Below are 27,280 nucleotides of genomic sequence, written 5' to 3' on the forward strand. Positions count from 1 at the left end.
AGCATTTGTGTGGTACAAATATTACTTGCAGCATTTTAGCCCAAGCCTGGATATTGTCCAGGTCTAGCTGCATTTTATTACTTACTGCTTCAGTATCTGAAGTTGTGAATGGTGTTGAACATTGTTCACTGATGACTGCACATCCCCACTTCTGACGTTATGATGGAAGCAAGGTCATTAATGAAGCAGCTGATGATGATAGGGACCAGGGCACTACCCTGACAAACTCCCACAGAGGTGACTTCAAGCTGAGATGTGTGACTTCCAACTGTCTTCCTATATGCCATGTAGGACTCCAACACAAAGAGCTTTCCCCTGATACCCATTGATTCCAGTTTTATTCGAGGGCCTCGGATGTCACATTTATTCAAATGTGTAGCTGTGATGTCAGGGGTTGTCACCTCATCTCTGGCATCCAGCTCTTTTGTCCACGTTTGTATTGACTTCAGGAGCTGAGTGGCTCTGATAGAACACTAGGTGTCAGGATGTATGTTGTTGCTGAGCAGATGCTGCTTTATGGCACTACTGATGACACCTTCAATCACTTTACTGATGATCAATTTTAGACCAACTGGCTGTGTTGGATTTGTCCTTTTGTTTGTGTGCAGGACATATGTAGGCAACTTTCTGCACTGCAGCATTGATACCAGTGTTATAGCTGCAGTAAGCTTCAGTACTATTGCTGGACTGGTGTCGGGGTCATTAGCATTTGCAGCATCCAGTGCCACCAACCATTTCTTGGTGTCCAGAAATTGACTGGTATATTGCCTAAATTAGTGATTATATTTTAAATGCCACTATGACATCACAAGATCATAGCTTTACTTCTTTCTCCTCCTCCTGAAAGACTCAGAATTACTTCTAAGGCCACAAGTATAATCACTCCAACTGATATTTGCATTTGTATTAATATTATTTGTACTTATCTTTTGGCAGTCTTAATTACCTAGAATTATCTTGCCGTTATCCTCTGACTAAATTATGTGCCTGTGTACATCCCTCCACTTCACCTGACAACAGAGCAGATCTCTGAAAGCTTGTAATTTCAAATAAACCTCTGACTTGTCCACTCCAGTCCAACACCAGCTCCTCCACATCACGTCATTAGAGCAAGAATACAAGATTTATCTGTTTTGTGTAATATCATAACTGCTGCAGTTGACACGAGTGATTAGCAGTTAACTAACAGAACAATTTCACAAGGATAGGCATTAGTTCAAAGCTATAGACTCAATTGTGAAAGTTTTATGATGGCACTTGGGTAAATAGCAATTGTGCCTCTATCACAACTAGTAGCGGTGGAAAATGGTAAAATATCAGAGTTGAACATCTGAAGGAAGCTATTCACTGACTGTTATTTCTTCAGCCTAAAGTAACTCTTAATATTAACTTTTGAGCTACGTTGTTGAAAGGTCAGAGTGTAAAATGTACAAATGTCCTTAGCTGCAAAATTTTACTATAAATTGCACTGTTCAGCACATTATTTCACAGGTCAGTTAGCCGCCATGCTTTCGTGGTGCAGAAGAATAGTTTTAAACGCTGTTTAATCTTTAGCTTCACTTTTAATGTCTAACCATATTCTTAGTAAAACAAAAACACTGCAGTGAACATTTAAACTCAGCAAACAAGGTAATAACAAATCTGACTTCTGAGGAAGGGTCAAGGGACCCGAAACGTTAACTTTGTTTTCTCCTTCACAGATGCCGCCAGACCTGCTGAACTTTTCCTGCAACTTCTGTTTTTGTTCCTGATTTACAGCATCCGCAGTTCCTCCGGTTCTTAATAACAAATCTAAATTTAGTTTGGTTTATAAGAAATAATGAAGCAATTTATAATTGGCTTAGCTTGCAACATTTCTACACTAATTATCGTGAAGGAAATTCTGATGACTGCTTTTCCATCATCAGCCATGACCGAATGGCAATTCAGACTTAATGGGCCAAATGGCCTAATTTTGCACCTATACCATATAATCTTAGTTTTGTATCTCTGCTTGTTATAACTGACATGCATCCTATTTACATGCATTTCTTTCAAAGAATACACGTAGTTGTATGTTGTTACGTAAGCAGGTAAGAAAATAAATCGTTCTAATGTAACCAGAAGTATAACTATTTACATCAAAACATAGGTGAGAGCTAAAGTTCAAGTTACATGTCTTCTGATGCATGTTTTCAGTATTTAAATCTGGCTATGCATTAAAGGAGTTACTCTTTATGGTGCACTATCAGACAACACAACAGCATTAGCTGGAATTTTTCAAGGTCCCTTATTTTGTAAATCAGTAGAAACCCAATACTTGCAGCATCTGAGAAAATAAAATTAGGCCAATACCATTTACTTTCAAGACCAGGGTTCCTTTCCCCACCTATCCAATGTGCAAATAGTAGGTAATCCAAGTAACCAATCTTTAATCTCACCAGATGATGCCAGAAGGCGAAAATGGAGCTACAGACACTTGGTGAAAGAGTGATCTATACTTCAGAAGTTTTTTTCTTGGAGCCTCAATATTTCACATTCAGTACCTTCTATGCAGGTTGTTTTACGTTTGTGTATTGTGAATTTTCATTCAGATTAGATTACAAATAAATTGGCATTTAGTGAACACATGCCTTCCTAGGATCACTGTGACTTCGAAAAATGTTGCGCAACTAGTGAAAAAATACTTACTCTTACTCCACCCCCATCTCACACAATGTCAATCCAAAATTTATGTCTAGCATCATTTGCTGATTTTAATTTTTTTCTACTGGAGTTTTTGCAGCAACGTTATACAATTACACTACAAGAAATAGGGACAGGAGTAGGCCATTCAGCCCCTCAAGCCTTCAATAAAATCATGGATGATCTGATATTCCTTGCATCTACTTTCCCATCAACCCTGGATCCCCCTACTGATCAAGAATCTATCTCAGCCTTAAATATACACAAGGACTCTGCCTCCGCAACTTTCTACGGCCAGGAGTCCCAAAGACTCTCAACCCTCAGAAGAAATTCCTTCACTTTTTTAAAATTCATTCACAGGATGAAGGAGTCACTGGTTAGGCAGCACTTATTGCTTGTCCCTAATTGCCCAGAGGGCAGTCAAGAGCCAGTCACATTGCTGTGGTCTGGAGTCATGTGTAGGCCAGGCCAGTTTAAGGATGGCAGTTTCCTTCCCTAAAGGACATGTGTGAACCAGATGGGTTTTTCCTGACAATCAACATTAGACTCATGGTCATCATTAGAAGCTTAATTCCAGATATTTATTGAAGTCAAATTCCACTATCCACCATGGTGGGATTCGAAACTGGGGCTCCCCAAAACATTATCTAGGTCTCTGGATTAACAGTCCAGTGATAATACCACGAGGCCAACACCTCCCCATCTCAGTCTTTAATTAGAACTCTTTTCTTCTGAGTCTATGACCTTTGGTCTCAGAATTCTCAGATTCTAAGCTAACAGGAATTTACATGCATTTCTTTCAAAGAATACACGTAGTTGTATGTTGTTACGTAAGCAGGTAAGAAAATAAATCGTTCTAATGTAACAGTTATTTCTTATGGTCGAAATCAGAAACTAGAAGCAGAGTAGATAATTCAGCTGCTTAAGCCTGCTCCACCATTCAACACAATCACGGCTGATCTCATCTTGGTCTCCCCTCCACTTTTCTGCCTACTCTTCATAACTCTTCAACCCATTACTAATTAAAAATATCTTCTTTAAATCTGTGTCCAGGCATCTACTGCATTCTAGGGTAGCGAATTTATCAGATTCACTATCCTTTGAGAGAAGTAACAACATGCTATTTCCAGCTAAGCTTTCATGACAATTTCCAAGCGAGCGATGATTGGTGACAACTTATTCATCAATTTTCTTCATTCCAATTTTCTCCATAATCCTCTGGACAAAGCTTACTTTGGGCCAGTTCTGTGGGTGCAAACAGTCTCTTCGTATTTTTCCTAATAGATTGTTTGTCGCCATTGTCCCAATGAAACTAAGAGTCTGTGCACAGCATCATACCCAAATCAAATTTTGTTCTAGTCTGGTGTTCACTTAATTACATTTCAGCAGCACAGCAGGACCAGAAACACTGGATTTTCCTAAATTCTTCATCTACTCAAATACTGATGTTAATTCAATCATCTTTCAAGGATTTTGATGTAAAGACAGGACATACTTAGAATCGTCAGAATTTATTGGAGTAACAGAATCTCAAATTTACTGATGTTGCCAGTCAAGCATATCACAACCAACTTTTAAAGATATTATTAACTAGAAAAGGATACCACCCATTACTTCATTTTCTAAAGCTGGTACAGACAAGGGACTTAAAAGTGAAAGAGATATTAAAAATTTCTAAGACAATCATTCTTGGTGACAATCATCACCACATGGCCATAATAGTGTATGCCAATACAATGTTACCCTTCCCATCAGATGGACAGGTTGGTTTGGGTTGTCAAAGCATCTACTTCAAAACCTGAGTGAAGCCAGTGTTTACAAAGCACTTCATTGCACAGTAAATGATTAAAGCAGTTAACACTGAGTACATTTTTGTTAAAAAGCAACATTTTTCAGAAGTTAATGTTTCCTATCCTTGCCAATAAAAGGACTTTATGTGCTTCCACTGGAGACCAGCTATGGTTTATAACCCACCTTTTGAAACACCCGTTAAATGTTTTGGCATGTTCCCAAAATACATATCAGTCTTTGAGTACAGTTTTTGTTGCTGTCTGTTATGAAGAAAATACTTAGCATGGAGGTTATGCAATACATGTTCACGAATATGATTGGACAAGAAAGATTGACATGCACTCAATGAAATTACTGAAATGAAATTAGACACAAACAAGATTCGAAGGGGCTGTGCAAGACAGATGCAGAGAGGCTGATCCTCTGCCTACAAAGTTTAGAACTATGAGGCACAGACACAAGTTTAGGACTTAGCCACTTCAGACTGAAACAAAATGTTTCTTCATTTACAGAATTGTTATTCTTCGGTATTCCCTAGTGTAGAAGCTGAGAGTGCTCACATGGGGAGTATATGCAAGACAGGTTAGTAAGAATTTTGGACAATAAGGGATGGACGGTGGTCAATAGACCGTTCTGTTCCTAATTCTGTTGTTACATTTTAGGTTGAGTACCCTGGCAGCTTGGTCAGTTACAGCACTACAAATCATTTGGATGGTGTTAACGCATACCTACATTTTGAAGGCAGTTTGGTAAAGCTTTTTTTGCACAAATGTATGCATGTATGAAACTGAAGTTGAAACAGACCTTTTGCTACCTTCAGTCTGACTGGCCATTCAAGATCATGGGTGATTTTTTTTTGTTGCTTCGAATTCCACATTCCCATCTACTCCCATAACTTTAGGTTCTTGACAGGCGAGGGAATCACTCTACTTTCTTAAAATATTCACTGAGCCACATCTTCAATGCCTCGTGAGGCAGAGTTCCAAAGACAACAGATTTCAGAAAAAAAAATTCCTCAAAGTCCTCAAAGGGAGATCCTCTAATTTAAAAAAAAAAGTTCTTCTTCATTCTGGATTCAACTAGAAAGAGAAACATCCTTTCAAAGTCCAACTAGTCGAGACCATTCAGGGTCTCATGAGGACTCACTTGGGAAAGTGCAATGACACTCAAACTCCACTACTCCCATGGTCACACAAAAGTTAGTGATTTAAGCAAAGTCAGGCGTATTCCCAATTTAGAGATAGTAAGAACTGCTGATGTTAAGAGTCAGACTTAACACAGTGTGGAGCTGGAGGAGCACAGCAGGCCAGGCAGCAGAGGAGCAGGAAAGTTGATGTTTCAAGTTAGGACCCTTCTTCAGAAAATCTGTAATATGGCCATTTTTCAAGATGTTGCTATTTATTCCCCACATTCTCTGTCTTCCATATTGTTCTCCACTGTAAACAATGATGAAAAACACTCATTTAGTATCTCCCCCATCTCCTGTGATTCCACACATAAGGTAGTCTTGCTGAATTTTAAGGGGCGCTATTCCCTCTCAAGTTACTGTCTTGTCTTTGAAGTAACTATAGAATTCCTTTGGATTCTTCTTAACCCTATGTGTCAAAGCTATCTCATGTCCCCTTTTTGCCCTCCTGATTTCTCTCTTACGTATACTCCTACTGCCTTTATACTCTCTTCTAGAGATTCACTTGATCTCTGCTGTCTATACCTGACATATGCTTCCTACTTATTCATGACCAAAACCTCAATTTCTTCAGTCATCCAACATTCCTTTATCTAACCAGCCTTGCCCTTCACCCTAATGGGAACATACTGTCTCTGGACTCTCATTAACTCATTTTTGAAGGTTTCTTGTTTTCCAGCCATTCCTTTTCCCTGTGAACATCCACCCCACCATCAACTTTTGCAAGTTCTTGCCTCACACCATCAAAACTGGCCTTCCACCAAGTTAGAACTTTAACTTGTGGATCCAGTCTATCCTTTTCCACTACAATTTTAAAACTAATCGAATTAGGGTCACTGGCCCCAAAGTGCTCCCCCATTGATACCTCAGTCAACCCCAACCTATTTTCCAAGATTTGGTCAAGTTTTGCATCTTCTCTAGTCGGTACATCCACATACTGAATCAGAAAATTGTCTTGTACACATAAATTCCTCTGCATCCAAGCCCTTAACACTACAGCAGTCTGTCTAATTTTTGGAAAGTTAAAATGCCCTACCATAACCACCCGATTGTTCTTACAGATAACGGAGATCTCCTTAAAAATTTGTTTTTCAATTTCCTGCTGACTATTGGGGCATCTATAGTATAATACCAGTAAGGTGATCATCCCTTTCTTGTCTCAGTTCCACCCAAGTAACTTTCCTAGACATGTTCCCAGAATTATACTCCCTAAGTACAGCTGTAATGTAATCCCAAATCAAAAACGCCACTCCCTTCCTCTTCTGCCTCCTTTTCTATCCTTCCTGTAGTGTCTGTACCCAGGAACATTAAGCTGCCAATCCTGTCCATCCCTGAGCCATGTCTCTGCAATTGCCAATAATATCCCAGTCACATATTCCCAACCCTGCTCGCAGTTCATCTGCCTTACCTGTTAAGCCTTTTGCTCTGAAATAAATGCAGTTTAATTTAACAGTTCTACCTCATTCTCTGCTTTGTTCCTGCCTGTCCTGACTGTTTGAGTCGTTCCTTTTCCCTACTGCACCAGTCCCAGGCTGATCTCTTTCCTCTTCCCACATACCCCACCCTCACCAACCACTAGTTTAAATCTTCCCAAGCAACTCAAGCAAATTCTTTGCCAGTATATTAGTCTCCTTTCAATCCATCCTTCTTATACAGGTCACTTCTACCCTAGAAGAAATTCCAATGATCCAAAAGTGTGAATCCTTCTCCCTTGCACCTGCTTCTCAGTGGAGCTCCATCTGAATCCAGAGACTTGTTGCAGATCCATCCATTTGCTTCATATCACTTCCTTCAAGTTACTCTTCCTTCCACCTCCTGATTTATTGCTATTATTGAAATTGTTCTCTATCCTCTACAGTGAAGGCGGTGCAAAATATTTGTTCATTCTGCCACTTCCTTATCATTTATTATTAACTCCCCGTTCTCGCTCTCTTGTGAGCCGACATTCACTTTAGCTACTCTTTTCCATTTTAAGTACCAGTAGAAGCCTTTGCTATTCATTTTTACATCTGTAGATAACTTGCTCTCACACTCTAACTTCTTGCTGACTAGCTCTTTAGTAATTCTCTGCCTTTTATATTCTGACCCGCAATTCATTATCATACAGAGATGTACATTTTCTTTCAATTTGATCATTTTTCTAACTTCTACTTATTCACACGTGGGATATTGATGACATTGGTCAGGCCAGCGTTTATTGTCCGTCTAGTTTGCCTTGTGAAGTTAGTGATTAGCTGCCTTCTTGAAAGAAGTGTGCAAGATACATATATATGGGTATATGTATATTTATAGTACCACTAAATGAGAGTAATAGGATTTTTGATCTAGCAATGCTGAAGGAACTGCAGCATATCGACTCATGGAATCCTTGCAGTGCAGATAAAAGGCCATTTGGTCCATCACGTCTGCACTGACCCTTTGAACAGCATCCTACCCAGACTGTAACCTGACATTTACCATAGTTACCTCACATAGCCTGCACATCTCTGAGCACTACAGGGCAATTTAGCATGGCTCATCCACCTAATTGCATATCTTTGGATTGCGAGGAAAACAGAGCACCTGGAGGAAACCCAGGCAGACACAGAGAGTATGCACATAGGCAGTGGCTCAAGACTGGAATCAAACTCTGGTCCCTGGCACTGTAAGGCAGCAGTGGTAACAACTGTGCTACCATGCCACCTTTATTTCCAAGTAAGCATGGTTAATGACTTGGAGGGATTCTTGCAGATGTCAGCATTCCCACGTACCTGCTGTTCTTGCCCTTCTGGTCACAGGTTTGGAATGTGCTGTGTAAGGAGCTTCGGTGAATTTCTGCATCGTACTTTGTAGGTCATACACGCATGCTACTGAGCGTTGGTAGTGGAGGGATTGGATGTTCATGGATGTGGTACCAATCTAGTGGGCTGCTGCGTCCTAGATGTGTCAAAGCTTTAAGTTTTATTCGACCTTTACCTGTCCAGGAAAATAGGGTGAAATATTCCAATACATTCCTTGTAGATGGTGGACAGGTTTTGGGGAGTCACAAGCTGAGTTATACACTGCAGGATTCCTAGCCTCTGACTTGCTCTTGTAACCAGAGAATTCATATGGCTCGTTCATTTCTATTTCTGGTCAGTAGTAACCCCAGGATTATTGGTGGTGTATGATTCAGTGATGATTATACCATCTCTACTTCTCTAATATGTAATCACAAGAATTCCAGTCCCAACAGTGTCTAGGTATCGACCATTCCAATGTTAGACGGCCCGAATTTACCCGGTACTCGTGCCAATGCCCTACAAACTTGAACCCACTCCTTCTGCACTGATCTTTAAGTCATACATTTATCGCTCTAATTTTATGTACCTTCTGCCAATTTGCATGTGGCTCAGGTAACAATCCAATCCAGAGATTTAAACTTCGAGGTTCTCTTTAATTTCACATCTGGTCCCACAGTCACAATGTAAAATGCATTTGATACAGTACCTTACCAACTGGTTTCTGGATATCAAACTACCGGATATCTACTGACGTTTCCTAATTACCTCGAGATTTTCTAATTGCACAGCTATTATGTCTTAAATGATTGATTCTAACAACTTTCTCTAAACAAATGTCAAGCTAATTGGCATATAGTTTTCTGCCTCAACCCTTCTTGAATACAGAGGTTTCCTGAATCCAGGGAATTTTGGAGAACAATGGAATTTTGGAAAACAATGCAGAATCTGTTTCCTTGTTCTAATTATATTGTTGGTACCTATATAGACTGCAACAACTAAATCCTCCTCAAACCACTGCAAGCTTCTTTCAGCCCTAAGCAGATGTCCCGAATCCGAGCACAACACAGACAATACTGTTACCTGGAAGCTCGTACTTTGCTCCAAAGAACGGTGTCAGTTCACTTCACTATTCTATCACTTACTACCACTACATTCCTTGTTCATCCCCCAATTTAATTTGCTTCATGTGCCATGGGTCTATGGGCAGTTTGCTCTTGGTAGTCCATACTCACATTCAAATTGGCTGGAAGATCAAACTGCAGAAGCTGACACTCCCGCACTCTGGATCCCCTTAACTGCCTCACATGCAGTTATATCCCCGTTGCTGATCACTGATCAAATTCAGAAGATATTTTCCTAAGTGGCACAACTACCTCCTCATACAAAAATCCAAGAAATTTTCCCATTCCCTGATGGTCAGTGTGGTTGAGCCTCCAATTCATAAACTCTGAGCTGCTCCAATTTCAACATGTTTACGCTCGATCACAAATGGTATCCAAGAACTCCTACAATGCTGCAGACTTAATGCATCACCTGTTCTGCCATCCTTAAAACAGATTTAATTAATTTAGTTATATGATTCACATATTTATGTATTCTGATTTATCAGTTTTATCAATTTGTATATTGTGTTAAAATGTGATGATAGAATAGATTTTAATAACCTACCAGATGCTCACCAAACTCCTTTCCCTGGGGTAGAATCACATACAATTCCAAAGTCCCAGGTTCACCTCAATTTCCTTACCTGCAATCATTCTTCCTGCCATAATTTTTTTTAAAAAGCATAGGCTCAGCATTTTCTAACCACATCTATTTAATAAAAGGTTTCAGAAGTATTTTTTAAAAATTAATCCACAGATGCTCTTCTTTCTAGAAGAAGTGGAGACTGAATTTATATTCTTTAACATATATTTTTTAAAAATCACAATTTTGTCAATAAGAGCAAATTAACTTTCACACTTTTGAGTCCCTTTTCTGATGGATATTAGCAACTTAAACGTAGCTGCTTTTTCTTAAAATAATTTAGTCACGTTGGAGACTAGGAACAATTTGATATTATCACTATAAATTGTACTCCAGAATGACTGGTAGGGAGATCATATTAGCTTTGGAATTGAATAGTAGTCAGTAGATTTAAATTGACTACTGTTTACTTCAAATAAAATGTCAGGTTTTCTTGGGGAGAGATTTGTTATACAAACCAAAGTAGCCAGATTTAATCTACAAAAGTAAACAGCATTTGTTTCACCTGTATATTAACAAAAGATGGCGTAAGTATACCTTTAATGAAAAAGTGCTTCATTCATATTTTGATTGCACTTGAATATAAACTATGAAGTGTCATTTCTGTGAAGTGCTCAAAAATAAAATTCAAATTAAAAGGTTACCTCTTCTATCTGTATCCTTTTAGCAAGCTCATCCAAGGAAAGTGAGCTGTCATTCAACTGCAATAACTCATCAGTATCATTTTTCTGACCAGATGAGACAATGTCCCGTATAGATCTGCAGAATGCTTCAACATGCTCATCCTCCGCCCATTTCTCTGAAACCTCATAGGATATCCAATTCTCACTAAATGTCGAACTGCACTGAATTTCCTCTTCCGCTTTTGAGGCTACTTTTTCTGACATTTGTTCACATTCATTTATTTCATTCAAAACATCAGTCTGGCTTTGCTTTGTTGCTTGGTCGTCTATCCTCATACTTGCTTCTGAATGACCAGATGTAGTCTCCTTATTTACACAATCACTGGAATCACTTTCAACATGTTTTTGAAATGCATGATTGCTTTGTTTGGACACAGCCAGGCCATCTGCAATGAATTCAATAGTTTTGTTACATTCCAACAACCGCGTCTGCACATTTTCCTCAGGAGCTTTACCAGCAAATTTCAAATCATGATGTAGATTTTCAGTTTCCTCTGCATGGATTAATGGACTAGCGTCTATAACAACTCCTGTCTTGGAAAAACCCTCTGTCTTGATTTGTTGTGCAGCAGTTACAATGTCCTTGCAAGGCATAGTAGCACATGGGTGAAAGTAGCTTTCATCCATTTCAGTGTTTTCAGAGTACAAATGTTGTGTCTCAAAGTGCATCACGCCCTTTGCTCTTTCTGCTTCTATTTGTTCTTCCAATGATGATTCAGCATAGTATATTGCAGAGTCTCTCTCAATGCTTTTATCGGCTGTTAATGCAATCTGTACAGATGCAGGAGAGTATTTTTTCCTGTCTGTCGCAACTTCAAATGATGCATCTGCATATTTTGCACTTCGGTCTCTTGATGGAGCTACAGGCTGGTTTGTAAAACCTGAAAACAGGGGAGAGAAATATACTTTCCATGAACAATTTAAGATATTTGCTGCAGACCCCTTTAAAAATTGATACACTTCAGCTTTGGATTGCTGAGTGAAATCCCATCTGCCAATCCTGGCTTTGTTCCACTCAGTAAGCAGGCAGAAGCAACATTAAGTTTTAATGGATTTTCATACATAATCAATTCAGGATCAGGGAGACAGTCACATGATCAACATTGATATACACTTAGTGATAATTACGTATTCACAATGAATTCACCAGACCCACCAAAAATGCCAATTAGATGAAAAATAAGTTTACTGTACTTCATGAGCCTTGAATGGAATAATTTCATTATTCAGTTCAACTAGAATTGCAAGATCAGCACCTATCAGTGACCAGAAAAGATGCCCAAAACTTAGCATGAACTGGCAATTAATGTTCAAAATTTTAAACACTAAACTAATATGTAGGGCATTCAAATGGAAAAACAGAATGCAACTAATCATCCTGAAATAAAGAAAAAAGGAGCCCACAGAGCTAAATAATCTCTCATATTTCTTAAAATAATGTGATTGATCAGACAGCACTTTGTTTCTGGCACATCTTTCACTGTCTTCTGAGAGCAAGCAAATGTCATCAAGATACAATTCATTGATTTTTTTTTAGGCGTTAATTTACTGGCATCAAATTACAATATCTATTTAAGATCTACTATATCTAAATTATCAGAGTACGAACTCATGCAACTGAACACTGGTAAACCTAAAAAATATTGGCACATAATAAACAGGCTTCCCCATGCAAGATTCATGACACATGATCTGGCAACATGGAAAAATTTTTAAAAAAATTATGATTCAGTGAGATTTTATAATTGCCTCCTCCTTTGGTCAGAAGCCTGACAACAATAAGTCACAAAATGAGGTTGAAAGATAGCATGCATGTGGAATCCCAGCTCAATGTTGATCGATAGAGGAGAAGATAGGTGGACAAGGGACAGACAAGTTATCTCCAATTCAGTTAAGTGTTCAGCTGGACACCCTGTGATGTTAATTTTTAAACTGTTTAAACTCCTGAATTTATGACAGACTGAGAACATAAATGACACTACAGATTGAGTTTTGATTTCAGTTCAGAAGCAAAATTTTCTCCCAGAAGAAGAATTAAGTCTTCAGTTTAGGAAAAAGAGTTTCATTTGAGCAAAAGGGTTTTAGTTTGTGAAATTCTAAGCTATGCCAAGCTGACAGAACTGAAAAGAGGTGTGGGTTATCAGACTAGAAAGTTATGAAATTGCTGAAGTTGTCCAAGCAGGAAAACTGGAAACAGTTAGTTCAGCAGGAAATTAAAGATTTGAGATAGAGTGATATTTCTTGGGATTGAATATTTGTGAATTGTTTTGCTGGGATACAAATTAAAATTTGTTTTGGCTTCTTTCTAAATTATCTTACATATATCGTTTTAAAAAAAAACTTGTGCTTTTGTGTTAAAGAACATGGCAGCCTTCTGTAAATATAATTGACTGACCACCCACGGTAACGAACAGTAAAAACTAAAAACTTGTGATCTCTCAAGCCAGGTTTCACGCTTTGATCTGAAATGTTCAGTATTTCTGTCTGTTGAGATCATAAATGTTTTCCAGATACTAATGACATCAAGGAATATGGGGATAACACAGGAAAATGGCAGAGGTAGGTAATCAGTCATGATCCAGAATGGCAACATAGGCTCAAGGGGTTGAATAGTCTACTCATACTTCTACGTAATCCCGTAAGAGAAAGTAACCTCACATAAGATAGGTTTGACATATTATGTATCCCTGCCACAAGATTCTTTTATTGAGCTAATTTGCGAGAAAAGCAAAACAAAGGGCAGCAATGATGGCCCAGTGGTTAGCACTGCTGCCTCACAGCATCAGGGATCTGGGTTCAATTCCAGTCTTGGGCAACTGTGCAAATTCCGGACAGACAATCTCCCAGTATCTGCGCAGGTTTTCACTAGGTGCTCCGGTTTCTTCTCTCAGTGCAAAGATATGTAGGTTAGGTGGACTGGCCATGCTCAATTGTCCAGTGTTCCAAGATTTGCAGGCTAGGTGGATTAGCCACAGGAAATGCAGGGTTACAGGCAGAGGGTGGAATCAGAGGTGTGGTGTGGCTTGATGGGCTGAAGAGCCTGCTTCCATACTATAGGGATTCTATGATATCCAACAATAAATGTTTAATGGTATCCAAGAATGTTGGAATCAAAATCACAGAATCCCTACAGTATGGAAACAGGCCCTTCGGCCCAACAGGTCCACACTGACCCTTGCAGCATCCCACCCAGACCCATCCCCCTATAACTCACACACCCCTGAACACTATGGGCAATTTAGCATGGCCAATTCACCTAGCCTGCACATCTTTGCGCTGTGGGAGGAAACCGGAGCACCCATACGAAACTCACGCACACACAGAGAGAATGTGCAAACTCCACACAGACAGACAGTCACCCAAGGCCGGAATTGAACCCAGATCCCGGGTGCTGTGAGGCTGCAGTGCTTAACCACTGAGCCACCATGCCACCCCAAATAAATGAACCAAATAGGGAGCTTTTATTATAAAATATCTTCAAGTACAAGTTACAACTTCTAAACTTTGTTTATGTTGTTAGAAATTAGGTGGTCACAACTATGTGGGCCACGAGTGGTTTGGACAGCAACAGAAAATAAGCCAAAACATTTCAACTGAAGTAAATCAGAGAATGAAAGATCTTAGAATTTATGTGCAAACTACAAAGGGATAAATTCTAGAAAATAAATTATAATGGCATTTCCTTATTTTAAAGGAGAGCAATAAGAAACAAATGTTATGCAGTGGATCTCCAATAAGGTACACTCTAACCTTCATCCTTGACACTGGCGTTACCATCACTGAATTGCTCACAATCGACATCCATTGAACAGAAACTGACTGGAATAGCTATGCAAATGCACTGACTACAAGAGCACGTCCAAGGCTAGGAATACTGCACTGAGTTACATGCCTCCTGTCTCCCACAGACTATACATCAACTACAAGACACAAGTCAGGAGTGTGGTGGAATATGCTCCACTTGCCTGGATGAGTGCAGCTCCAGCAACACTTAAGAAGCCTGACAATCATGCAGGACAAAGCAGCCCACTTCAATTCACAAACATCCAGTTCCTCCATCGCCTACACTCAGCAGCAGCAGTGTGTACCATCTACAAGATACACTGCAGAAAAATGTCAAATTTCCTCAGACTGTACCTTCCAAACACATAACCATTGCTATATAGGAGGACAAGGGAAGCAAATATATGGGCACACCACCATCTGCAAGTTCCCTTCCAAGCCACTCACCAAGCTGACATGGAAATGTATTGCTAATCCTTCATTGTCACTGGGTCAAAAACCATAGGATTTCCTGATGGCACTGTAGGCCTGACTACGGTGACTCAAGAAGGCAGCTCATCATCACCTTAAGAGCAGTCAGGATGGGCAATAAATGCTGGCCCAGCCAGTGACACCCACATTCCATGAGTGAATAGATCGTTAAAAAAAAGCCATGATCTAATGCAACACCACAATGTTAAAATCAAAATCATTTTCCTTCCTTTTACTTCATTAAGTTCCTAATCCCACCTCTTCAATATTGTATTCCAGTGTGAAACATTGCAACTAATCCTTCCATTATATTTAGATAACAGAACATGATGGCAGAAATCACCAAAGTTACCAGAAGCATGCAGTCATATCTCCATGTTAACGCAACGGCTTCTGATAATGCAAAAATCATAATCAAACTTTGGAAACAGTGAAACCTCAAATCAAAGTCTTGAAAGCTGCTATATAACTGCCAGTCTTTGTTATTTTTGCATCAGCCACACAAGCAGCATCTTTCAACACCAATCTGAATTCACCAAAAGAACACTGTTTCTTGCATTGGAACAGCAATTCAATGATCTGTACACTCTAATTATTGGAGTTCATAATTATTTTTTAAAGTCCCAAAACACAACTTTAAGATAAAATAAAAGGAGTACTATGGTGTGCTCTGAATTCCTTCTGACATGAAGCCCAAGTGTTTGTTAAGAGATCAAAAGAAGAATCAGATGGTTCTTTCGGTAAGGTGATGCAAGGTATTTACGCTTGGAGGCAATGGCAGCAGCCTGTGTAGGAACAGTGGAGAGTCTCTCCAGAATCCCAGCAGAGATTTGAGAAAGATTTTTTTTTCTGAAGAAGGGTCTAGGCCCAAAATGCCAGCTTTCCTGCCCCTCAGATGCTTCTTAACCTGCTGTGTTCATCCGGTTCTACACCTTGGTATCTCTCTCAAATATTTGAGAATATCTCGTTGTAAACAACCATGCTTTAAAATGCCCAATTAGTTCCAAGACTCATCAGGTGCACTCTCAAGAATAACTAATTAGCTTTCTACCTCAGTACGAGACACTTGTGATTCATGTTCCCATGTGGAAGAATGCAATGAAAACTATCATAAAGATCAGGTTACAGTATCACCTAATACCACTGACAGTGTTTTGAGTCTGCCTGGATATGATAGAAAGGCAGCAGCTAGAAGCCAAAAATGTTTCTATGATAACTTGCACATGAAGGGAATGGACGCACTTACTCAGATTGAAATGATCAGATTTCAGGATTTAATTTCCTAATGAAAAGAACTTAGTGTACGAGGTTATCTTGCCCGCCAGCATCCATTGATACTTGAAAAAACAGCTCATTAATATACAAGCACATTTCTGTGCTAGTATAAATATTTTTCCCAAACCTTCACGTTAAAAATATACCATTAGGCACAACCCCTGTTCAAAACCTCAGTTGTCTCTGGTGATAAGAAAAATCATAGTCTTTGATTAAGTATATAATTGACAGTTTACAATGTTGCATTCCTATGAGAAGTTAGACAAGAGGGAGATATTAAAAACAGATTCAATTCTGAATCAATGAAACTGTCTTTCCTTAATTACAAACTATTGTAACTTCAAGTCCATTTAACTACCTATCAAGATCCATGCTACATATTTTAACAATGGAGTACAAATCTCAACAATTCACACTGAATATTAAAGAGCAGTTAACACATTTTGATTACTGTCTATATTCAATAACAAAGGTGCACTTGTACGAATTTACATAATCCTCAATCTTTCACTGAAAAAAGGTAATTTGAGCGTGAATTAACAGTTTCAATTGTGCACACTTACTTGAGTTGCATTCCATAGTATCTTTCCTGTCAGCATCTTTTCCCTAGAGGGGAAATAATATTTATTCTTGTGGAAACATTTTGCTAACGCAAATCTTAAACATGGAACAATTATTCAGCTTCCACCAGAAATTACATTAATTTGTCAGTACAGCAACTATCCTACAAAGCAAATCTTCAAATAGTTTTTGGGGCTTCTACTGAAGCTTAACACACATTTAGGAATGTATGCTAACCAAGCAACTGAAAAGTCAGCATCTGGCTATGTCCTCTATTTCCTTGACTTTTCTTCCCCAAAGCACATAATTCAATTAGAGGCATCAGAATGCTTAGGCTCATTACAGTGCATTATATTCCTGGATACTGCCAAATACATTAGTTGCTGGGCCGATGAAATTTTGGAAACTAACGTTGGTTTTTGTTGAGCAAAGCCATCAAGGAATATGGAACAATGGTGAGTTAATGGAGTTTAGCTGTTCTGTTGATCAAGGCTGACACAGACTTGAAGAGCCGGATGACCCATTTCCAAATGCAATGAACAATTCACATTATTTAAACTTCTAACATCCAGACCAGACACAGCAATTTGTATCAACATTACAGCTACATTACAGATTTAATGATAACGTACAAACTCCACTATTTGGGGAGGAGAATTCCAAAGATTCAAAACTGAGAAAAACTCTCTCCTCATTTGTCTTAAATGGCCACGCTTTATTCCTACAGAATAAGGTCAAGTTCAGGATTGTCTCACGAGAGGAGACATCCTTTTTGAAATCATCCTTTCAACACTTCTTGGAATCTGATAGGTTTCATTCAACCAAGTAACTTCTCACTCTTCTAAGCCTTACTATCTCTCATCAGGTAATACCTACCACTCCTCCCCACATCAGTCATTCCAGGTATTAGTCTAGTAAACCTTCTTTGAATTGTTTCTAACGTATGTATATCCTTCTTTAACTAAAGAAAGCAATATTCTAACAGTACTCCAGATGTGGTTTCACCAATGTCAGCTAAAACCTCCCACGCAGAATTCATTGAATTAGGAATTGAATACAAACATTCAGTTAGTGTTCCAAGTTACTTGCTCCTCAAGTAAACTAACCTTTTTGGGGCCAACGTACTGGGACATCCAGATTCCTCTGCATTTCCAAGTTCTGTAACCTTTCACCACTGAGAGAACATACTCTTTTTTTTGAAATCTTCCTACCAAAATGGACAATTTTGCATTTTCCCACATTATACTCCATATGCCAGATCTTTGTCCTCTTAACCTCTCACTCTGGAGAGACCTTTGGTCTTCTTCACCAATAATGTATCTTACCTACCTACCTTTGTCATCTACAAATCTAGCAACCATACCTTTTCGTCCCTTCATCAAGCTCATTTACATAGACTGTGAACAGCTAAGGCCCCAGGACTGGTCCCTGTGGAACACCATTAATTATATCTTGCCAACCAGAAAATAACCCATTTATGGCTCTCTTGTTTACTGTTCATTATCCAAACTTTTATCCATGTCAGTATGTTACCTAGAAGACCTTTCACACAACCAAGACGATTCTAAGTATTGGAAATTTTTGAAGGTGACCTGCGAATAACATCTTTAGTGTTAGCTTCTAACATTTCTCAATGACAGATAAACTCATAAGCCTGCAGTTCCCTGCTTTCTGGCCATCTCAAGATTCAATATTCTGCAATCTAATGAAATCTCCCTCAAATATAGGAAGTTTTGGAAAATTAGAATCAATGTATCAACTAATTCACAACCACTTCTTTTAAGACACTACAAACATTTGAATTTGTTCCACATTAGTTAAAACTAGGAAGCAGTAATGAATAGATCTGAACTAGATTCAGATCAAAACCTAGAAATGTGTCAAAATTTGGCCAAGTGTTCACAGTGGATTAATAGCATTTTATATAAAACTAATGTTCTTCATACAGTAAGTCTGACAGTACCCTTCACATGAACCAATTGACTCAAAGCAATTTAGAGGCAGTGAACAAAAGCAGCTCAGAATGAGATGGCTAAGAAAGCATGGGTGGAAGAAATAAGCCAGAATACACAACAGACCTTCAGCGTCAATGTGGAAATCATAAGGTCAGTTTGGGGAAGGTAATGGAATTTGTCATCAAGGACAAGGAGATTAAAGCCCTTCATCAGAAGTTCAAAGAACTGCAGCATTCATGTTATTTCCAAAAGTCAATACATAACAGTAATTGGTTTTAAATTAGCAGATCTCACTGATCTGTGGGACCGTGTTTCATGTTTCTACTGTCTCAGAATTCAAGGACAGCTCTGCAGTGGGATGTGTATAACTTTTAACATATCTTTCCAAAGAAGTTCAGCTCATAGCAAACAAACAATGATTAACAAACCCAACAAAAAATGTACTTATTGAAATTTAGAACTGATTCGAACATAATGTTAGTAAAATGCTCAAAATAATCTGCAAATGATCATGGTAGAGGGGCATACACCCTCCATTTTTTTGATACTTCTACTCCTAGTTTTGAGTTCTCAGAGGCTGCTCCTTTAGGCATTTTGTTTTCCTGTCTTCTCTACACTGCCCTCAAACAATACCCACCTTATATTGATGATCATCTTATCTTGAAAGAGAAGTTAAAACTCTTACCTTGTCTACTGATACATTTGGTCTGGAAGAGCAAAGAAAAACTCCATAAGTATTGATTTTCACAAATAAAGTGTGACTAAATTGAGATGCAAGTTAAGCCAGGAATTTGCACTTTAATACAGCTAATTAGCGTTAATTTTCAAAATAGAAAATCTTTCCTACTATAATGGCACAGGTCACTGCAGCATCATAGTCGTGGCTATTAACTGAAAAGCTTACCCAGTTGCTTAAAGTACCTTACCAGAGACAAATCAATTGGCATTGTAAGGTGGCAGTGTATCCAGGAACAAATTCAAGGGGAGGCGGTATTGGAATGGTAGTAGCACTGGACCAGTAATTTATAAGCTCAGGCTGATGCTTTGGGCAAATGGGTTTGAATCCCATGTGAAACACCATGACAAATGGTGAAACTTGAATTCAATTAAAAAAACCTGGAGTTGAGAGTTAGCTTAATGGCAAACATATCAGTCTCAAATGGGCAACCCCTTATTCTGAGATGATGTCCTGTTCTTATACTTACCCACTAGACGAAACAAACTCTCTGAATCTATTCTCACAAGCTCCTAAAAAATCCTGAATGCTTCAGTAAGGTCCCCACTCATTCTTATAAACTCCAATGAGTACAGGCCCAATTTACTCAACCTCTCCTCATATGAAAATCCCTTCAAACTTTCAACCTTTGTCTGTACTGCCTCCAGTACGTCTTTCCTTAGATAAGTGGACCAGTATTCCAGCTGTGTCTGATGAGTGCCTTGTACAGTTTTAGCAAGGCATCTCTGTATGAAAACATTATTGCCTTTGAAATAAAGATCAACATTCCATTTGCCATCCCTATTACCTGAACTTGAAGTTAGCTTTATATGATTAGAAAACAGAAACATGGAAAATAGGAGGAGACCGTTCAGCCCTTTGAGCCTGTGCACCATTCATTCTGATCATACAACACAACAGCCTGTTCTTGCTCTTCTCCCCATAAAACTTTAGCCCAGAGTGTTATATCATAGTGTTTTGACCAACAACTGCTTTCTGTGGTAGCAAATTCCACAACTCACCACTCACTTGAAGAAATTTCTCCACATATAGGTCCTGCATAGTTCATCCCATTTCCCTAGACTGAGTGCCCCGGTTCTGGACTTGCCCACCACTGAGAACATTGTTTCTGCATCTACGCTGTCTAGTGCTATTAAAATTTTACAGGTTTCTGTAAGACCTCCCTCTCATTGATCTCAACTTCAGCAAATACAATCCTAATTAATTCACCTCTCCTCATAAATCGGTCCTCCCATCCCAGGAATCAGTCTAGTAAACAGACATTGGTGAGGACATAGCTGGAGTACTGTATGTAGATTTGGTCCCCTAATCTGAGGAGGGATGCACATTCTAGTGGGAGTGCAGTGAAGGTTTACCAAATAGATTGGAATGGGGTGGGGATGGGATGTACTTCAGAGGGTCAGTGCAGACTCGATGGGCCAAATGGCATGCTTCTACACTGTGGGATTCTATAATTCTATAATCCTTTGATGCACTCCCTATGTAGCAACAGCATCCTTCTTCAGACCAGGCAACCAAAATCACACACAATAATTCAGATGCCATCGCACCAAAGGCCTGTATACTTTTAGCAAGGCATCCTCTACTCAAATCCTCTCGTTATGAAAGGCCAAAATAGTATTTGCCTTCTTGACTGCCTGCTGCACCTACATACTTACCTTCAGTGACTCATGTACAAGGAAACCCAGGCCTTGTTGCTCATTCCCGTCTAAAGTCATAGCAACTCAGATAATAATCTGCCTTCTTAATTTTGCTCTCAAAATGGATAACCTCACACAGGGGACTCAATTACTAGGGGTCATGAGTTCAAAGTGAGAGGAGGAAAGTTTAAGGGAGATATGCGTAGAACGTTCTTTACACAGAGGGTGTTGGGTGCCTGGAACGCGTTGCCAGCGGAGGTGGTAGACGCAGACACGTTAGCATCTTTTAAGATATATTTGGACAGGTACATGGATGGGCAGGGAGCAAATGGACACAGACCGTTAGAAAATAGATGACAGGTTAGACAGAGGATCTTGATCGGCACAGGCTTGGAGGGTCAAAGGGCCTGTTCCTGTGCTGTAGGTTTTTGTTTCTTTGTTTCTCCACACTTACTGCACCTACAATGCATCTGCACACTCACTCAGCTTGCCCAAATCACAATGAAATATATCTGCATCTCCCTCTCAATTCATCCTGTCAGCTTTATGTCATCTGCAAATTTGGAGATATTACATTTAGTTCCTTCATCTGAACTGTTAACAGATAATATGAATAGCTGGGGTCCAAGCACTGGCCATTGCCTGGTAGTTGGCAAAAGACCCGTTTATTCTCAGCGATATTGCACGGCATAGTGTTTTAAACAGCGACAATACAGAGCAAAGATATCATCAGTTTCTACACATTTCCTGCTCTAGGGATTTCAAATGTACAATTTGTGGAGGAATTGCGAATCTGACAGCAACCTCTAAATGTCAGTATTTAACTAAATATGCCTGGATGCAAGATATTGCTCTATTTCACAAGCTAACAGTGCATGCTGTCAGGGCTGCTGTCATTACAATTGCAAATTCCAAGCCAACATATGCTAATTATCACCTGTTCACAACTCTTAAAAAAAGGTAAACTTGTTGTGTTATATTTTGACTCGAAGTACAACTTATCCCCTTTCTTACCTGTTAGAACTATTCCTCAAGTATGTTGCTAGCCTAGCTTTGGATGCGTATCTTTGTTTCTTTCAACTCCACATTCTATACTCCTTTATGAATTTATATTTCAATTAAATGCATTTTTCTCACTCTGTCCTTTGTCTGAATTTTTCTTGTTTAGGCCATCTGTTTTCCTTTCTTCTTTTTTATATAGCCTGTTAGTCACATGACTGTGAATCATGCTTCTTTTAGTTTGTTTTTGATTCCATTTTTGTCCTCCTCTAAATTGCTTCTAAACCTCATGCTGACTCATCCTGTCTTTTCTGTAAGGGCAAATGCAGCAAATGGAAGAAGGGCATGCAGGTGAGCCTAAAAGGACATAAAAATAGCCAACATATTATCTGATGAAACAAATGATTAGTGGTCAAATCTGAGAAAGCTGCATGCTGTTCAAACATCAAGTTCATATCTTTTTAAGACCTACCAATCAAGAATGAAAGCATAAATGATGTCATGACTAAATATTTAGGTCACATCTATTTTTATGGCTAATCAGCAAACAGACTAACTTAAGAGGATAATTTTTTGGTAGCCAGGCTCAAAAGTATGGATACCATAAGAATAGCTTGAAATTAAAGGATCTCACACTCAACATTTCCATTACAAGAACGTTATTTTATGTTATTTTTACCGACTTTTATATTCTGCTTGATTACTCGTTTGAAGGACAAGCTTAGCAGGGTAAATCAGTACAAATCAGTTCTTGAAATCTTCAAAAATGCAAAGTCTAGTATCCACCCACAAACAAGGCAGACACACATAGCTCTTACTTCTTCCTACCTTAACTCTATTTTCTCTCCTCTTGTCCAGTCCCTTCCCACTTATATCCACAATTCATCTGACACTTTACATTGGCATCAAATTTTCCAGTTTACCAGCAACAGCCACCTCCTCTTCTCATGCAATTCCTCTACGTTTATCTCCCAACAAGATGGTCTGAGGGCTCTCCACTTCCTCCTTGAGGGAAGGCCTGAACAGTACTCATCCGTACCATCTCCCTTTGCCTGGCCAAGCTTGTCCTCACTTTGAGTAACTTCTCCTTTAACTCCTCTCACTTTCTTCAGGTCAAAGGTGTGGCCATGGGTATCCACATGGGTTCCAGTTATTCCTGTCCCTTTGTGGGACACTCCTTGCTCCAGTCCAATTTAAAAAAAAAACATTGCTGCTTCCCTCTCTCGCCCAGAATTGGAAAATTTATCAATTTTGATTCTAATTTCCACCTTGCTGTCATCTTCACCTGGTCCATCTCTAACTCCTCTCTTCCCTTTCTTGACATCTTTATTTCCATTTTGGGGGATAAGTTAGCCACCAATATCTATTACTAACTCACTGGCTCCCAGTTACCTTGATTCACACACTGCTTCCTGGAAGGACTCCATTCCATTCTCCCAGTTTCTCCATCTCTGTTTCATTTGTTCTGATGATGTCATCTTCTAGAGGGGACCCTCAGAACTGTTCATCTGTTTCCTCAGCAGAGGATTCCTCACCACTGTGGTTGACAGGGCCTTCAGTCACGTCTGAACCGTTTCCCACACTCTGTGTTCACCTCGTCCTTTGTCTCCCACAACAATCAAAGGGTTCCCTGGTTCTTACTTCTGACCTCACTGGTCTCCACAGCCAAAGGATCATAAACTGCCATTTCTACCTCCTCCAGTGGACTGCTACCAGCAGACACATATTCCCTTCCCCTTCCCTCCCTTATCAACAATCTGCAGAGACTGCTCCCCTCCTCCTCTAATCCCAACAATTCCCGACACCCCCACCCCACAGCACCTTCCTGTATAATAGCAGAAGCTGCAGCATTTGCCCATTTACCTCCTCACTATCCAAGACACCGGATACACTTTCCAGTGAATCAGGGATTTACCGATGTTTCATTCAATCTAGTCAACTAAATTTGCTGCTCACAACGTGGTCTTCTCTTCACTGCAGACTGGTTGACCACCCACAATCTGTCCATAAATATGACCCTGAGTTTCCAGTTGTCTACCGCTTCAACATATCAGTGTTCTAATGCCAAAATTTCTGTCTCAGGTCTGCTGCAGTATTTCTGCAAGGATCAATGCAAGGTTTGCTCAATCGCTTGGTTTGCTGCAATTAAAACAACACCATCCGAAGTTAATTCTTTGGACCGTGCCAATTTCCGGAAAAAAACAAAATTTCAATAGTGTAACATTAGATTTACATATTGTGATGACATAATTATAAATAGCAAACTTACCTAGAGTGTGATGCACAGAATTCTGACAGCTTCACTATTTTGCAGTCATCTAAAGCTTTAACAAACCTCCCTTCTGTTATCTCCCTTGCGATTGCTGCCTTCCGTTTCACTTCTGCAAGAAAAAGTCAGCCATGCAGCAAGATAGTCCAATAAAATTAATGCATCAAAACTCTGGCTGTTAAAATCATCGGCAAGGATTTAACAAGAAGTTAATGAAGTGGGGATCAAATTCATCAGTTTTCTAACCAGAACAGGTCATTTTTTTAAAATGGTGAATAATCCCATGTGTCCCTATTTCATTACAACAGCAGTTAGATTTTGTTGAACATGGGTTTCAAAGAGTACTTTTCTCCACGCCATGTCAGAAGACATGCATATGTGATACTACAGTGAATTTTAATCATTGGTTCTCCCATGTTCACGTGCTTCCACATTCTTTGCTTGCCCTTTGACATTATAAGCAATTATCTGTCAACAAGAATTTAGTGACATTAGATTACAAGAAAAGGATAAGAAGTACGTCATAATATTAAACAAATGAAAAGAAAACCAAACTGGAAAGTCACACAAATTGGCAAGACAGGGAATTGTATGAAAATAAACATGTCCCTTTTGTTTATAGTAGTGGAAACACTAGGGGGTTGTTCACTAGATAGGAAAAACAGGTCATAATTTTTTTTTGCAAACAAGAGACCATGAATTCCTGAGAAAATATTCATCAAACTAATCCTTTCTACTTCAGATAAATCAGAATGAAAAAAAACCCAATGGCTGTGCAATGATTTTCATCAAAATTCTCAATTCAGGACTGCATATGTTACATAACACGGCCATTTATACAGTTCTTCCCACAGTACATACAGACTCAAAACTCTAACATCTGAAAACTTGACAAAAATACAGAGTAGGTGTGGGTATAGGCTTGTGATGAACATCAAAACATAAGAAAATAAATATTATTTTTCATTGCTGACTTAATCTGTCTAGGCAAAGATAAAAATTAAGAAATTGCACCTGGACATCGTTACTAGTAATGCTTTAACAGGGTTCTATCCAAAGCATACAAATTCAGGCAGTAGGCCATTCAGCCCTTTTAGCCTACTCTGACACTCCAGGTGATCATGTCATTGTAACCATGTCCACAAACTGGCCTACTCCTGATAATCTTTCACCACTTTGCTTAATAGAAGTTTGTATGTAACAATATCATTCAAACTGGCAATTTGGACAGTAGTTTCCTATACTAAAAAAAAATCACCTATTTGTGTAAGGTAATTCAATTGCTCACTGTATTCTTCAACAAAGAATTCAGAGAAGGCCAAGTATAGAAACAGACAATTGGCCCAACTGGTTCAAGCCAGTATTTATGCTCCATGTGAACCTATTTAATCTGATATATTTACATTTTCTGAAACATATCTATACTAGTCACCTTAAGCACAGATTTTCTCCGACTTTAGTAATTACAGAATTTGACTTGTTTCAGATGTCCATCAGATCCTGGGTTTCATTTTTTGTCGTTAACCTTTCATAATCTTAAGACTTCAAACAGACCATATTTCAGCCTAGTCCTCAGAGGAAAAAGGGAGACCAGGCCTACGATGAGATTAGATTAGATTTCCTACAGTGTGGAAACAGGCCCTTCGGCCCAACAAGTCCATACTGCCCCTTGAAGCGTCCCACCCAGACCCATTCCCCTCTAACCCACACACCCCTGAACACTATGGGCAATTTAGCATAGCCAATCTATCTACCCTGCGCATCTTTGGACTGTGGGAGGAAACCCACGCAGACACGGGGAGAATGTGCAAACTCCACACAGTCGTCCGAGGCTGGAATCGAACCCAGGTCCCTGGTGCTGTGAGGCTGCAGTGCTAACCACTGAGCCACCGTGCCGCACCTGTCTCACCAATGTACAACCCCTATATTCTAGTACCATTCTTCAAAACTTTTCACCTTTCAAGTATTAACTTACAAACTGAGGAGCAAGAGTAGGCCATTTAAGCCCCTCAAATGTCCTTCCCTCATTTGACAAGACCACAGCTAATCTAACAGGAGTCTCAAGTCCACATTCTCAACTATCTTCAACACACTATCAGTCCCTTGTTAGTTCTAACTTCTAAAGATGTACTCAAAACATATTCTACAGTATTCTAAAATGGCAGTCAGAATTGTGCACATTGGGGTCAAAACTCAGATTCTGCTGGTTAAACTTAATTTCTCTATTATTTCATCAATAGCTCAGGAATATATCCAACTCTTAGTGCCAGATCTGTAGAACAGCTGATTAAATTACTCCAACTCCTGGCTCTTTCCTCAAAACCACCTTCTTTTTCACTGTAGTAACTCTGTATACTTAACACAATATTCCTGGTAGAATCCTCTTTAAAAAAAGGTCAATGATGACAGTTCAAGGACAAAAATCACCTGAAACTCAGACATGGAAATGATTTGAATATTCTTGCAACACAAAATCCTCCTTGCCACTTAATTTCGTTGGAAGTAAAATAGTTAATTGCTGCATCCACAACAATACTCTCAATTATACAATGGAGAATACAAGGGAATTTTCTACCTTAAACTTTACATAACATTCATCTGGGCTGGCATTACTGAAACCCAGTAAATGGAAATAAAAACTATAAAAACAAAACTGTAAAAGTAAAGCTAAAACTAAAACTAAACTGTGAACGTTGTAATCCAATCCAGAATTTACAAATACCAAACCTTTGGTAATTCGCTGCTAGCAGATTTTTGAT

General features: G+C 39.1%; 1 protein-coding gene across 10 annotated transcripts in view; it reads right to left on the reverse strand.

Annotated features, from left to right (window-relative positions):
* Positions 1-27,280, reverse strand: part of cnsta (consortin, connexin sorting protein a) — an 85,128-nt gene that overhangs the window by 20,187 nt on the left and 37,661 nt on the right. For 9 of the 10 annotated variants that reach the window (XM_059648725.1, XM_048536317.2, XM_048536313.2 and 6 more), the window contains 4 exons: positions 24,522-24,633; positions 19,563-19,584; positions 16,925-16,967; positions 10,794-11,713 (listed from right to left, as the gene is read on the reverse strand). In XM_059648725.1, coding sequence (XP_059504708.1) covers positions 10,794-11,713; positions 16,925-16,967; positions 19,563-19,584; positions 24,522-24,633 — 1,097 coding nt within the window. Of the gene's footprint in view, positions 1-4,442; positions 5,892-10,793; positions 11,714-16,924; positions 16,968-19,562; positions 19,585-24,521; positions 24,634-27,280 lie in introns of those variants that run through there. The other variant, XM_048536318.2, reaches the window with a different exon arrangement.

This window comes from Stegostoma tigrinum, chromosome 9, assembly GCF_030684315.1.
Source record: "Stegostoma tigrinum isolate sSteTig4 chromosome 9, sSteTig4.hap1, whole genome shotgun sequence".
NCBI lineage: Eukaryota > Metazoa > Chordata > Chondrichthyes > Orectolobiformes > Stegostomatidae > Stegostoma > Stegostoma tigrinum.